This window comes from the organism of the source record quoted next, unplaced genomic scaffold (genome assembly GCF_019419815.1).
Source record: "Pyrus x bretschneideri cultivar Hongxiangsu unplaced genomic scaffold, Pyrus_bretschneideri_v1 Contig15, whole genome shotgun sequence".
In the NCBI taxonomy this organism is placed as follows: Eukaryota; Viridiplantae; Streptophyta; class Magnoliopsida; order Rosales; family Rosaceae; genus Pyrus; species Pyrus x bretschneideri.
The window spans coordinates 330839-345794 of record NW_025999446.1 but is presented as its reverse complement, the minus strand read 5'-3'; the positions used below and the strand labels follow the sequence as shown (position 1 = coordinate 345794).

The 14956-nt window shown below is 34.0% G+C and overlaps 1 protein-coding gene across 1 annotated transcript; it reads left to right on the top strand.

Moving 5' to 3' along the window:
- The first annotated feature begins 10315 nt into the window (after positions 1-10315).
- LOC103945298 lies at positions 10316-12903 on the top strand. Its single transcript, XM_009355846.3, has 3 exons — positions 10316-10782; positions 11514-11861; positions 11946-12903. Exons 1-3 carry the CDS (start codon positions 10348-10350, stop codon positions 12567-12569), a joined length of 1407 nt encoding a protein of 468 aa, XP_009354121.2. The 5' UTR covers positions 10316-10347; the 3' UTR covers positions 12570-12903.
- The last annotated feature ends 2053 nt before the right edge of the window (positions 12904-14956 follow it).

Sequence of the window (14956 nt, the reverse complement as noted above, 5' to 3'; positions counted from 1 at the left end):
GAAATGAGGGTTATTTATAGTACGAGGGGTTGGTAGGTGAAATAAAATAAGAGAGATTATTGCTTAAACGTAAAAATAAAATAAAGGGTGGTGCAACTGGCGGAGCTCTACTCACAAAGCTAAGATGGGTTGTTGCCTAGGAAGGTTTTTCGTAAACTCATGTTGTAATGGCTTATGTTAATGCATGAAGCTTATATAAAGTACCCAATTTTAAAACAAGTTATTATTCAATGTATATTTAGTGCATGATAGTTAATAAATAATTTTTTTTTATGCTAAAAATAATAAATGAGTTTTCTCTCCCTTCCCCATCCGTTTATCCTATTCGATATTAAAAAAAAAAGATCATTTACATTATACAATCTAGCCTCTGTGCCTCTTACTCAAGAAACGAAAAGAAAATTTTCTTTTGAATCCTCGAAAAAAACACTTATCACTACAATTTTCTTACTTTCCGTTGAGATTTTCCAATGAATGTCACGTTTGGTACATTCTTAATCTCTTTATTTACTTATTCTTGAATTAATTAGTAGGTTAATTATTTATATAGTCCTTGAATTTGTTGATAAAGGTTACGACTTTGAGAATAATTTATATTCCATTGTCATTGTTTCATGTTGATTATTATATAATTTTATGTAGGCAAATAATAATAATAATAATAATAATAATTTTATACTACTAATTTTAGCTAGCTCACCCAATATTAAAATTCTGGCTCCACCTTTGATGCTATTCGTGTACCCATTTTTACCTCTCACACACCCCAATCAATTTCTGGCCGTCGAATCAAATAAATTAAAAAAAATCAACGGGCAAAAACTGACAAGGGTCTGTGGGAGGTGACTACCCTAAAATAAATAGGAGATTGATTTTAGACAATGAACCTATTGAGCATCCCCATCGAATATGATATGGCAAAATTTAATTTTTAGACTAAATTTGCAAAGTAAATGATGTGTCATCAATAAGAAACAAGCACGTTAATCAATAACTAAGATATAATTTAATCATCAACTTCCATGTTATTTAATTTACAAAATTAGGTCTACAAATTTTTTCCAAATTTAGTCTCCCTATCCTTATCGATGTATCAAATATTTATTTTATTAATATATTGGCCCCATAATTACTATTAAAAGATAATTACAATTGATTTTAGCTTTCATTCTATTATTTGTCAATGGGAACATGTATTATTTTTTGAAAGTGAGTAAAAAATAAATTAAAAGCACTTTTTTTTAGTACATCGATATTTTTACCCTAAGAGGAGGTGGAGTTCAGCTAAGCCATACTATCGGCAACCTAATTTGGTATCGAATTCTCCATCCATGAGAGTCAAACCGAAGATTTCTCATTTCTAAATGAAGAGAAATATCACCAGATCGTAGTATTGAGTGGCAAATTAAAGGCACTTAGCTTCATCTTTGTTTACTGGAAAAAAAGACAGTTAGAAAACAAGGAGTCAAATAATCATCTGCCACGTCAATTATGACATCTCTATTCGAGAACTTTGATATCTTTAGTCCAAGTTGACATATTTGACATCTTACTTTAAAATATAAAATATCCTAAAGTGTACTAGAATTTTCATAATAGAGAAGGTTGAGAAGCCAGCTGGAGGAGTGCATATAACCACGGAAACAACAAAAACGAAGCACTTAGTCAATTTAATACTCACAAGTCAACGTTAAACATTTTTAAAAACCTTCTTTCAAGTGGCATTAGTTGGATTGGTACGTAACAAGTGGACGTTAACCAAAAAAAAAAAAAAAAATAGTGCCAAAAAATTATGTAAGTTGCGAAACGCGTTTTGCATCTTTCACTAAAATGAAGAGATGGCTAAATAACGAGGGTTTAAGGTAGAAGCAGAGTAGTATACATGAGCTTGAGTTGTATGATTATATCTGTGGGGAGAGACCGTCAAGTATTAATGCATTTTGCATAAATAGGCTGTCATTTATTCGTGCACGAGCGACTATCAATCGTTAATGTATAATAAGTCTTGCATGAATAGACGATTACTCATGAGGGTCTGGCCTTTCTTTTAGGGGGTTTTGAACATTAGTCCTTACAAAATATTAAAATTAAAAAAAAAAAAAAAAAAAACCTATTACTAGATTACATATTCAATTTAATCCCTTGAAGTGTACTTTTATTAAAATTTATATTTAATTTTTGTTATTTAATTTGTATTTTTATTTAATCTCTCCACATTAAATTTTAATTTTATGAATATGCACATATTTACTTCTTTAATTATAAAGAACATTAATGAGAAAATATTAAAAGAACTTTGTGATACAAAAATATGTAAATATGCAAGTGTATAGAAATGACTGTATCGAAATATAGAAAATTGACTTCTTTATACCGAAATATTTGTACCTAAATGTTTATACCTAAATGTTTGTACCGAAATATATTATAATGAACCTGAATGTATGTACTGAAATGTATTATATTGAATTAATGTATCTAAATGTATATACCGAAATGCACGTACCAAAATGTATGTACCAAAATATAGTATATTGAATTAATGTACCTAAAAGTCAATACCCAAATGTGTGTACCAAAATGTACATACTAAAATGCATTATATTGAATTAATGTACCTATATGTTTGTATTGATTAATATACCGAAATATTCAAATGTATTAATATACCTAAATGAAGAACATACAAAATTGGAATATATTATAAAAAATTAGTTTTCCTAGATTTAGACATTAAAATATATTATGATGAATGAAATGAAAATTATATTTAAATGTAATTAATACATTAAAAAGGAAAGAAAAAGATATATAAAACATCAAAATATAAATAATAAATGAGATGATTAAATTTATCAGGACTAAAATTGGATTTTAATCTTACAAAAGGTTATAGTCTAAACCTCATATTTTTTTAAGGATTAAAATGAAGTTTTCCATTTTTATTACTCATATGAATAAATAAGACCTAAGTTACTTAACCTATAAGCCAAGCACTTTGTTGATCACTAGGAAATTCTAGACGGATTTACATTTAGAACACCAAAATCGTGAGCATCAACATGTAGATTCCAAACCAAAGTGGTAGTATCAGGTTCCTCATCTATTGTTCATGAGAAATGACCCAGTCTCGTCCATTCCTCAAAAGGAGTTTTTCCGGGATCCCTAGCTTCCAGCTGCAAGTCTAAAGTTGAAATAAAACAGAGATCCATAACTTTAGCCTTTTAGTGAATGTGTTTTGTGCCAAAGGAGGATGGTCGGTCCCGTCATTAGCCACTTTTTGACTTTTAGTGTGCTTTCTCTCGTGACACGTCGTTTTAACATTTGCCTGTTACCAAACACGGAGTCAAATACATTCAAAACCCTTCCTCGTCTTCTTGCAAACCCTATTTTAGTTTGATTTATCTTTCTTTTTCTTTTTCTTTTTGTAAACTGTTTGATTTATCTTTCTTAATTTTAACAAAATGTCAACCGTTCAATTTTAAGACAATGTTAAGAAAGAATCCTCCAAGCTTCCATGTTGCATCACTTAGCGGGCATGGGCTGACTTCATTTGGGCTTACATGAATTTTAGGGATCGATAGAGATGACAAAATTTATGTTGATCGGAAACTAGACATAACAAAATACAACTTATATCAAGGAGGTTTACTTTGATTGTACCGAGTCATTTTATAATAAAATCTCAGACATGATGGACTAGCAAGTTGCTAAGGGCAATCCTTGACCAACACGAATTAAAATGTTGTAGTTTGTTTCAGACACTATAAGCTGCTCTCACCCGATTGTCTCTAATTTTGTATATGGACGACCATGCCTAACATGCCTCCTTGGAAAGAACCAAAGAAGCCTTTTTATTAGCCTTAATTGGTATTGCTCATATACTTCATAGGAGTTAAGAGTCACAAGAAACAATTGTGAGATGATGTGATAATATCCATTGATCAAAGGTACGTTGTAACTTGTAAGCGAAGATGTGTTAATGGCAGTTTCCTCACCAGCACGGTTTAAATTTAGAGTGCCTGCGCTGTATGGTCCATGCCCTTAAGACGAAAGAAATCGTTATCAAAATATTGAGGAAGATCCGACTGGGAAAAGGTTTATTCTTGCCTACTGGCATCCAGCGGAGCTGGAGCCCATGAGAATATTAGCTTCAGGTCCAACAAGTTATGCATATGGATGGTAATTAACAAGATCACAATTGGGTGGTTTATATTTCGTCACTCCAGCTAAATTCTGTCTTTTACATGATAATACGTGTTGGAGCATCTCTAAAGAGTTCAAATCAGTACTAACAGTTAAAAAAAAAAAAAAAAAAAAAACAAAAGAAGAAGACAGCAACAATGTTTTTCAATCGAAAAACCAAATCTGATGAGACATAACATTTGGCAACCCTAGTCTTTGTTGTCAAAATTGACAACATCTTCAATTCTTTTTTTTATAATTAATTATTAAATGTATTTTATTAATTTTTATTATCATTTTTGTTGCAAATATTTATTATAATAATTTAATATGATATCACAGTTTAATTTAACATATCGGGTGAAACAAAAAACTTTAAAACATGCCACGGTGCCATATAGGCTGTCAAACTTAAATTTTATATTTAAAATTTGACATCTCATTTGGAGGTGCTCTTAAGACCCAGTTATTTTGCATCTGAAAAATAGCATATCTCGCAAATAGTGGTTTAAGAGCTCTTGGATACCGTTTCCTTACAAGCCGATTTTTAAGGTCAAGGTCTATTCTTGAGCTGTCTCGGAGAGAACAGTAATAAACTCCTATTTTCAAGTCCTAGAAAAGAGCCTCAACTTGAGTTCGACTCTGTGAGATTTTACAAGCCAATTGTAGGCAAAGTTTTCTTTTTCAATGTGAGATAATTCTTAACGTGTCTCCTCATGTCTGATCTGACTAAGAACTTAACACGTAGACAACGTATATTAAATAACAATTGGATACTAGAATAACATGTTGAGATACAATGAACAAAGAATAGGAACCACCACCTGAACCATGAACAAAAGAAGTAGCAATTGAATGTGAAATGTTGCTTTCTTTGGCAGTTGCCACACTTCCATATGAAATGAATGACCGCCCAAAATTATGACTTCTCTGGTGGTCCGAAAATGGACGTGCCAAACCTTAGGACTCTTTAGAAGTTGGGACAAATTGTAAGTCCTAATTAAATGGGTCGTCCGCAACCCATCTCAAGGTCCGGTTGCTGTTAAAAAATGGGGCACTTATTAGTTGGGAAAAAAGAAAAAAAAATCATTATTGCCATTTAAAATCATGATATTATGGCAGTTGATGCATGAAAAACATCGGTAATGGTTGCATGTGGTAGTCTTCAACATGCATATTTAGTTTACTGTGGAACATTTTCAAAGGTTACCAACTCGCTCTGGCCTAACGGCACTTTTATTTGCACTATTAAAGGGATAATACTTGCATTTTCTTTTTGAGGGAATGAGCAACGTATCTTGACTTTGCAAAATTCATAATCGGAATTGTTCAATTTCTTAATCTTTATTTGAAGATCACCCATACAAAAAGTTATTTCAATCGAAGATCATTTAGTCATTCAAATGTATAAAGCTTATCAACGGTGTATGTACCAAGTAGCATATTCATAATGAAGTGTCCATTTATTTTATGTGTTTGAATGATTAAACGATTTTGAATTTAAATAATATTTTATAAAATTAATTTTCAAATGAAGATTAATAAATTGAGTGGTTACAATTGTTAATTTTGTTTGGTCAACGAAATGGATTAGAAATATCAATGTGTGGAATATTGGTATTTTTGCAAAAACATATGACTTGGATGCCTTTCACTTTGGGCCTTGGCAAACCACAGCCTGTTTGAACTGAACTTTTTTGGGCCTGACTTAATTTATGGGCCGACGTCTGATAGGGCCCATTACTTTTCTTCTAGTCTTTTATAAATGAGTGTGAGGTAATCATAACATTTTTTTTAGCTTCCCCAACACTTTCCTTATTTTTGGACATTAAATTGAATAAATCAAGTGAAATCAACCGATTAGATTAAATATGGTGCCTGAAAAGTTAAAAAGTATGTGTTTATCAATGTCCTTCATTGAATAAATGACCCAAATAAAGTAAAATTAGAAAATAAAACATTGAGCAAAACAGGTCTATAAATCAAAACTCATATTTTAGCTTATAACTACTTATAATTGTACGTTTATGTTCCTATTTTAAATTTGAATTCTATAAACACAAAAAGGAAAGTGCTATTTACATATTTTAGCTTATAACTATTTATCATTTGTTAATTTTTACCTATTAATTTTCTTTAATTTATTCAATTCGATAGTTAAAAATTAAAACGTATTCATAAAATGTAAAAATAAATGTGTAGACTGTATTATCCGTAAAAAAATAGTGAAATGAAAGGATACCTAATTTTGACAAAAAAAATAAAAAGGATACCTAACTTATTCCAATCAATCAAAATCCTCCCTCTAATAATCCAATCCATGGATAAACAAGAAAAATGGAAACCTAACTTATTTCCGTGATTGGCGTAGCTGCTGTGTTTTCGCCGTTTCAGACTGAGGAGGAAGTGTAGGTGCGGGACACTTTATTTTATTTTCTGTTATTGTCTCCATCAATCAATATAAAATATGAAATCTAAATTGACCAATGTCCATCAGATACTTAAAAGTTGACCGGCTTACGTCAGTTTGAATCAAGAAAACAAAATTATATAAACAACAAGCTCTCACGTTAATTAAGAATACGAGGAAGAACTATAAAGATTTGGAAATAGACTTTGAAAAAAAAAATTGAGTATTTAGAGCAAAATAGAAGAATTGACACAAAATCAAGCGCAGTGGCGTTGTATGATTCATACAGCTAACCTCACTTAGTGGAAAAAAAAAATTATTGTTGTTGTACGAGGGTCTTATTTTGTTGAATAGAAACGTTGAGAACTGGAAATGGATCTTCTCCGGATCCCTTCTTCACTAGTCCACCAAGTTCACTGATTCGAGCCATTGAAATATGATCAAACGGCTAAAGCTATTATAACTTTTAAAGGGACCCTTTGTTTGTAGCCGTCAGATCAAAATTTCAATTATCCGGATGAGTGGACTTGGTGGAAAGGATCCGGAGAGGATTCCTTTCCTTGAAAACTTGATATTAGTTTAAGTTTATGCATCATATTTAATTTTACTAAACTAGCTAGTAGTTTAACAATATTTTTATGCCAATTATCATAATATGTCTTAAACTTGAGTTTCTTTCATTGATAAATAAGATGTCTAACCATTTGAGGAACTTGAACTTAGTTAAAAAATATTCATCTTTACACATGAAGTACCGAGTTTGATTTCCTCTCTTAAATATAACGTGTATAAAAATAACAAAGTTGGTTGATTTAATTTTTCAATTTTGCAAAAATCTATATGCTAGTTAGCTCATCCTCCAAAGTCCCAAGACCATTTAGAACCCTAAGAAGTTGACCAAAGTTTTAGGTCTAGACATATAATTGCAGGGAACAAGTAAACTCACTCACGCAGGAAGATTTTGTGGTGGCCTCGCATCGCATGGCAAGAAAATCTATTAAAAAATGACCCCACGAGTTCAACAACCAAGACTTCCTGTTGGGTCTATAACAATCTAGTCTTTTGTCACCCCCCTCAAGTCCCGCTCCATGTTAGGTGGCTAGGTCCATGGCCATCCTTTAGATTAAGGTTGCAAATTATTCAACAAATGATATTGTTTTGAATCGTAATTATTAGGTTGCAAATTAATGAAAATGTTGAAGATAATACTTAGGTTTACGTTGAATTACTAGATAGTAACATAGTATGTTACGCGTTGGCTTAACATTCTATTAAGTAGTCATGATTATAAGTCCATCGCATGCTGGAATAGACCAAAATAGGGTTATATATATTTTAATGATGAGAGGGGTCATTCGAGTATATCTAAACAGGTATTATGTTTACATATGGATCCCTACACCATTGCATTACATTTAAGATTAAGAATATGTGTAATTAGACCTGCTTTTTACACATCTCTTGCTATTTGGGATGTGACCCTATTCACATCACCGTTGGCTGTACACATTGGAAGGACAACAATGTTCTTAAAATGCTCGATTGCAAGTGGGCTCACCATAGAAGGACAAAAGAAAGAGGCCCAGCCGAAACTAAATTAGTTTCAGACTTAAGAGGTTATCTACGGGGACATCCCGTAAACTTCCTTATGTCACTATTCCCTATCGCTCTTGGAAATTTGGAATTACAAACATAGAATGTATTTATGACGCTTTTAAATTGGCATATTTATCGATTTGTTCTCCGAACTTATATAGAATTGTCAATTTCCCTCATGAATTTTTATAATAAGTCAGTTTCTTCCTTGAACTTTAGTTTTAGCTAATTACTCTCCTAAACATTTAAAATTAGCCAATTCTCCCCTTATTGCTAGATTTAAAAAAATTTAATCCAATTTTCCGTCTGTTTTGATCACATAGACAACACATGAAAACTGTATGAGGGTAAAAAGAATGGAAAATTTGATGGATGAAAATTAGATAAATTTTTTAAATCCAACGCTAGGGGAAAATTGACTTTTTATAAAATTTTAGAGAGTAATCGGCTAAAGTTAAAATTTAAGAAGATAATTGGCTAAAACTAAAATTCTAAGAAAAAATTGTCAGCTTAATACAATTACAAAGTAAACCAACAAATACCTCTTTTAAATTTACAAACGACGAGAAGCAGCAGCCCAGCAACAAGCCAACAACTAAAAGGCGCCAAACCCCACAGGACCTCATGGCCTCTGCCATATCATATTGGTCCCGAGAAAGATTATGCCCCCAAATTTCCCAGTTTTCCGAAACCAGAAAAACTTTTTGAAATTGTCAGGGCATCGTGGTATCGTATTGTATTTCCCTGCTGGCTTCCGTGGCTCTGGCTACGGTCCTATAGGGCTAACGTCCTCCTCCTATGAAACTCTAAATTTGAAGTATATCACATCACATAGTGTCAGTATTTTAAGTCAATAATGTTTCACAACTTAACTAAAGAGTCATCAAATATAGTTGTAATGTTATTTTTTCACCTATATAGTTGTTATGCTTGACTATGTAATTATTAGTATTACATAGTCATTGTTAGTATTACTGGGAGTAAATATGTAAAATGTTAGTTCTGTTTAACACTATAAATACAAAGTGTATGATTAATTATTGTTTAATGAGAAATACAAGTATTATAGTTAAAAGTTTTCTTTCACTCTAAGCTTTCTATGTAATAAGTCTCAATAGTAACAAGATTATAGGTGTGAAAACATGAATTTGATTTGCAATACTATTAGTGTTGCATCCAAAAAACAATTGATTGGATTTGGACGATTGAACTATATCACTGTCTAATCGAAAGACATTGATAAGACCATTCTCCTATAAGTACGGTTGGACGATTAATTTGGCACCTAGAGTCAAATAGCCACGTGATTCAGTTGTTAAAAATGTTTCTCCACTATAACGGTGTTTAGAGTTCAAAATAGACTAACATATGTATATTAACTTAAGATAAAGTCACATTCAAACGCATATAAGTTTTTGTCCAAACACACCAACTCAGAAAATGGGGAAGTGAAAATTGACTAAGCCGTCCGCCCTTTTCTTTAGAGGCAGATTGTCTATCCTCCTATTTAGATGTCCTTCTCATCCTCTTCTATTTTATGTGATCACGGTTAAGTCACATCAACATTTTTATATCAAATTTTTTATAAAGATAATTAGATAAAAAATAATAAAAATATAAAATATTAATATAATTTAACCGTAACTATATAAATACGAAAGGATAAAAAAGACATCCAAACAGAATGACAGACAATCTTCCACCCTTTTCCTTCATTTCTTCCCGCTGTTTGGCCAAACCCACCTGCCAGACAAAGAAAAAGTTAAAAAGTTAAAACACCACTATTCTCCTTTAATTAGTCATTTAGCAGATAAAGACAAACAAAATAGAAAATCAAAAGAGAAAAATAAGAGGTATCGCAGAATCAAAGAATTTCAGAACGTAAATAAATACAGTTCTCTGCTCTCTCTCCCCTACAGAAGTAGCAGTAGTACTGTGTGCTGCAGTGCTGCTTGTCTGTCTCGCGGCAATATATTTCCTTAATTTAATCATTACCACCCTTTTTATTTCCTCCAAAAATCAAAAACCAGAAGTTGCTTTCGCCAAAGCTTCCGTCTTTCTTCTCACTCTCTCACTTTTCCTGCAAAACCCACAAACTAAAGCTCTCATCTTTCTACATCTTCTGCAGAGTTTTGGGTGAGGGGCAGATTTGTAAAATGGAGAGAAAGCAGGGGTTTTTTTCGGCTTTGAAGGAGGAGGTGACGAGGGGTTTGTCGCCGGGGAGGTCGAGGGCGAAGAGTCCGGCACGGAGCCGGTCCCCAATGTCGGGTTTATTGAGGCGGAGGAGGAACCACCACGTGGCGCAGCCGGAGCCGCTGATGGTTCCGAGATCCGGGAGCTTGAGGCTACCCGAGGCGCTGTCGCCGCTGAAGGAGGGCCCGGATGGGACGGACGGTGAAGATTCGAGGATGGAGGGGAAGTGGGGCCACTGGATGAAGGGGCAGCTGTGCAGGGCTCCTTCCGTTTCGTGCTCCGCCTACAAAAGGTCGGATCTGCGGCTGCTGCTTGGGGTTCTGGCTGCGCCGCTCGCCCCGGTGCACGTTAGTACCACCGAGCCTCTGCCTCACCTTAGCATCAAAGACACACCCATTGTAAGTACTTCTCGTTACTTGTAAATTTTGCTGATTACTCCTCCAACTCCAATTAATTTCACTGCATGCTGAAAACTTGAAAGGGTCCAAATTTGGGTATAAATTTGACAACTTTGGAAGTTGTAAATTTGTTTATGTTCATTTTTGTGAAAATTAATGTCTCTGTAGATTTTTTTTTTTTTTTTTTGGGTTGGTTTGGTGAGTTGTTATTTTGTTCACTCATTGTCCAAGTTCCTGAAAGAATTAATTAAAAAAAAAAAAGTTCATTAAGTAGTTTACTATGCATGCCTGAATTATATATATAAAAGTTGGTAGGACATTTTGATTATTTGCTCGACATGTTTATTAAAGTTAGTTCCTTTGACTTTACGCATGCTGATCTCATTATCATAAGGGAAAGAATTTGATGGGTACAGTCTGCGTTGCAACCGGTTGTATACCTCTCGTGTCATGCGATGAGGACAGAAGGATATACAACCGTGGATAGATAAGAATCTCTCGGTTTGGTGGCGATTATGATCTCATTGTGCAGTTATCAGTTTCTTAATGTAAATTATATGAACTGAACTGGAATGTTGAATCCGAATGTTTGATGCAAGTATATCTACAGACTACAGATGTGAAATCTAAGGCTCTGGGGATTAATTTCATTCCACCATTTACTGGATTGGGGATTAATTTTCGGTTTTTATAGAGACCCTCTAAACATCATTTTTGGATATGTTTTGCAGGAGAATTCATCTGCTCAGTATATATTGCAGCAGTACACAGCGGCATCGGGAGGGCAGAAGCTTCAGAACTCAGTCCACAATGCTTATGCTATGGGAAAGGTGAGAATGATCGCTTCGGAGTTTGAAACAGCTAACAGGGTTGTACGGAACAAGAATTCCTCCAAAGCAGCAGAGTCGGGCGGCTTTGTCCTGTGGCAGATGCATCCAGACATGTGGTATGTGGAGCTTGCACTTGGCGGCAGCAAGGTTCACGCTGGTTGCAATGGGAAGCTTGTGTGGAGGCACACACCTTGGCTTGGCGCACATGCTGCAAAAGGGCCAGTTAGACCCTTGCGGCGTGCACTTCAGGTAAAATGCTAGTCCTACATTGTTTGACTCAGTTTTCTTTTTCCATGCACAATTTAATCATTGTGTTTATTTTATTTAATACAGGGACTTGACCCGAGAACCACTGCTAGCATGTTTACCAATTCAAGATGCATTGGTGAGAAGAAGATCAACGACGAGGATTGCTTCATCCTCAAGCTTTGTGCAGATCCTCTGACGCTGAAAGCCAGGAGCGAAGGGCCTGCGGAGATCATAAGGCATGTTTTATTTGGCTACTTCAGCCAGAAAACAGGGCTCCTTGTACACTTGGAAGATTCCCATTTGACCCGCATTCAAAACAACGGAGGTGATGCTGTTTACTGGGAGACCACAATCAACTCATTCCTTGAAGATTACAAGCCCGTTGAGGGGATTATGATTGCTCACTCAGGACGTTCTGTAGTAACCCTATTCAGGTTTGGAGAAACTGCATTGAGCCACACCAAGACCAGGATGGAAGAAGCTTGGACAGTCGAGGAAGTGGCATTCAATGTCCCTGGCTTGTCAATGGACTGTTTCATCCCTCCTGCCGAGCTAAGATTTGCTACTATGAGTGAATCCTGTGAGCTCCCTCAGGATCAGACTGTAAATAACTCCACGGCAGCAAGTGCATATCGAGCGAAGGTTGCATCATTTGAGAAGTCTCATGAAGGCAATGCAAGTAATCTTATGCGGAAGATGGATGTTTAGAAGGATAACTGTAATGGACTGACTTATATTAAAGGTAGGTATGGTAAGATAGAAGCTGAGTTGCGTGCAGAAGTTCTGCATTGGATCGATGTAGTTTCAAACTTGTACATAGTGAGTTGTCTGTAGATTTTCTCAGGTGCCTGGAAAATTGTCGTGCTCGAGTGTAAAATCATTGTGGAATCGGGGCTTGGGGTTTTGGTGGATGATTGAGCTGCGTAACGGAGCTCATTTAGAATCAGTATTCCTTTTAAGATCAGTTACTATTTATGTAAAATTCGTATTTTGTAGACTTTGATATGGTGCAAAATCGTACTTAATATCGGATTGTCTTCCATGCTCGGTATTGTACCTTTAATGGCACGAAGTCTAAAATGCAGTAAAATTGAAGTTTTAGGAACTGGGATTACTGAAGCTCATGTCAACATACACGAGTAAAAACTAAAAAAATGTGTTAACAAACGGGTTCTAAGTTTTTATGATTAAGGCCAGTAGTGACACTTTCTATCGTAACAAGTGACAATGATTTGTTAGGGAAGGAGTCTTGTCTACGGAAACCGTAACTTCTAAGGTTTAAGAATTAATATTGTAATATGATCTTGATTGTATTTCATCATGAGATTTTTACTTATACACAAAGCATATACATTTTGTATATTTAAATCTTTGTGCTATGAATAAAATAATCAGTCTATATTTTCTATATGTTTACGCTACGAGAGAGAAAAGCTTCTATTATAGTGTTCCATCAACCTTTTCCTAATTTTTGTTCCCCAATCTCATCCCAAATGCTAAAAAAAAAAAAAAAAAAAAAAAAAAGAAGTTAAAATTTTCAGCCTTCAGATGGTGTGTGCAATTGAGATTTTAAGGGAAATTAATGAATTTATAAATCTATGAATTTTAATGGAGTTTAAATAATTTGTAGAGATTTCATGTAAAATTTTTAATTGAATTTCTTTGAAATCTCAGGAGATAAATAAGTGAGATTTGTGGGGGATTAAACTACGCAACAAAATCTCTATAACTCCATTAAATTCCTCAATTTTCTAAAATTCTTTAAAATAAGTTCCTAATTGAATCTCAAATTCCTCAACTTTTTATAACTTTTTATAATTCTAATTGAATACACCCAGATTTTTAAAGATTTTAATAAAATATTTTAAAATCATGATTAAATATACAAATTTCAGAAAATCACTTAAAATTTTGATTAAATGCCTAGATTTGATTAAAAGTATCGAAATTCCTCAAAATCTTAATTCAATACACCGTAGAACGAGAGTTTTAATTTTCCATTAATTTTGTATGGGTGTGTGATTATTAAACTCTATTTTGAACCTAGTGCAAGTAGTGATACAATGAACATACATCCCTCCCTTGATGTTTATTTTACGATGCATTTCATGTATTAATTCTGCGGTTCATTTCGTGTGTTAAATCCTGATGTACTTCAACCAAACCAACATGAAGATACATTGGAAATATCAGTAGGGCAGTCCTATATATAAGAATTGGAGATTAAGAGTGTTTCAGAAACGCAGTGAGTGCCTACTGAATCGTAAAAAACTTTTAAACATGGAGTCGAAGGCTGTCCTTTCAGGTTTTGCAGTAATCGCGATGACGCTATTGATCGTTGCTGGTCATGCAGTTGCAGAAGAAGAACGTTGCTTTCAGGATTGTCGTAGTGCTTGTGATTTGGATTTGCTCACGCCAGATGAATGCGAAGAACAATGCTTCCAAAAGTGTCCAGTTCTACCTTCCTTGGCTCCAACTGCTTTTACCTTTTATCCAACTGATCGTTGCTTCACTAAATGCATGGAAGATTGCCATTTGCCTAAAGAAGTGGAATGTGCTAATACATGTTTCCTCAAGTGTGGATTTCCACCGAAGCCTTCGTTGCATTGAAATATGTCTATCACCTGTAGAATAAATGTTTGTGATCTTTAATAATGTGTAACAAGGCTCGTTCTGAAATTTGCCCTCTACTTTCTATTTTGTTTCGAGTTATTTAAATAATTCATAATTTATAAAGTAAAACATAAAAAATTGAGTTGGAAACAAACACTGCATTGGTTACTGGTTTGGTTTTGTACAAATGGTGCATGATTTGAATTTTGTAGGAGTTCTTTATTGAATTTTTTTGTAAAATCAAGCAAAATGAAAGTCATATGTTAGGATTTGAACTCACACGCTTTCACTAGGTTGCAAAACAAAAACCCACTAACTATGAGCGCTCTTCTCATATTTTGATCATGTTTCTTAAAAACAAGGTAGAAAAGATAAGGTCATACAGTGACACCACTTGCACACCGTCAAGGTTGGCCTAGTTGTATCTATAGTGTTCAAAGTGGGGAGTTGATTAATTCCCTCTTCACCACATATTTTTTATG

What these genes read in the sequence shown, in the direction of transcription:
- LOC103945298 (XM_009355846.3), top strand. Translation starts at nt 10,348, where the DNA reads ATGGAGAGAAAGCAGGGGTTTTTTTCGGCTTTGAAGGAGGAGGTGACG. An exon ending in GCATCAAAGACACACCCATT is followed by an intron (nt 10,783 to 11,513) that starts GTAAGTACTTCT and finishes TATGTTTTGCAG; the next exon opens with GAGAATTCATCTGCTCAGTA. An exon ending in CCTTGCGGCGTGCACTTCAG is followed by an intron (nt 11,862 to 11,945) that starts GTAAAATGCTAG and finishes TATTTAATACAG; the next exon opens with GGACTTGACCCGAGAACCAC.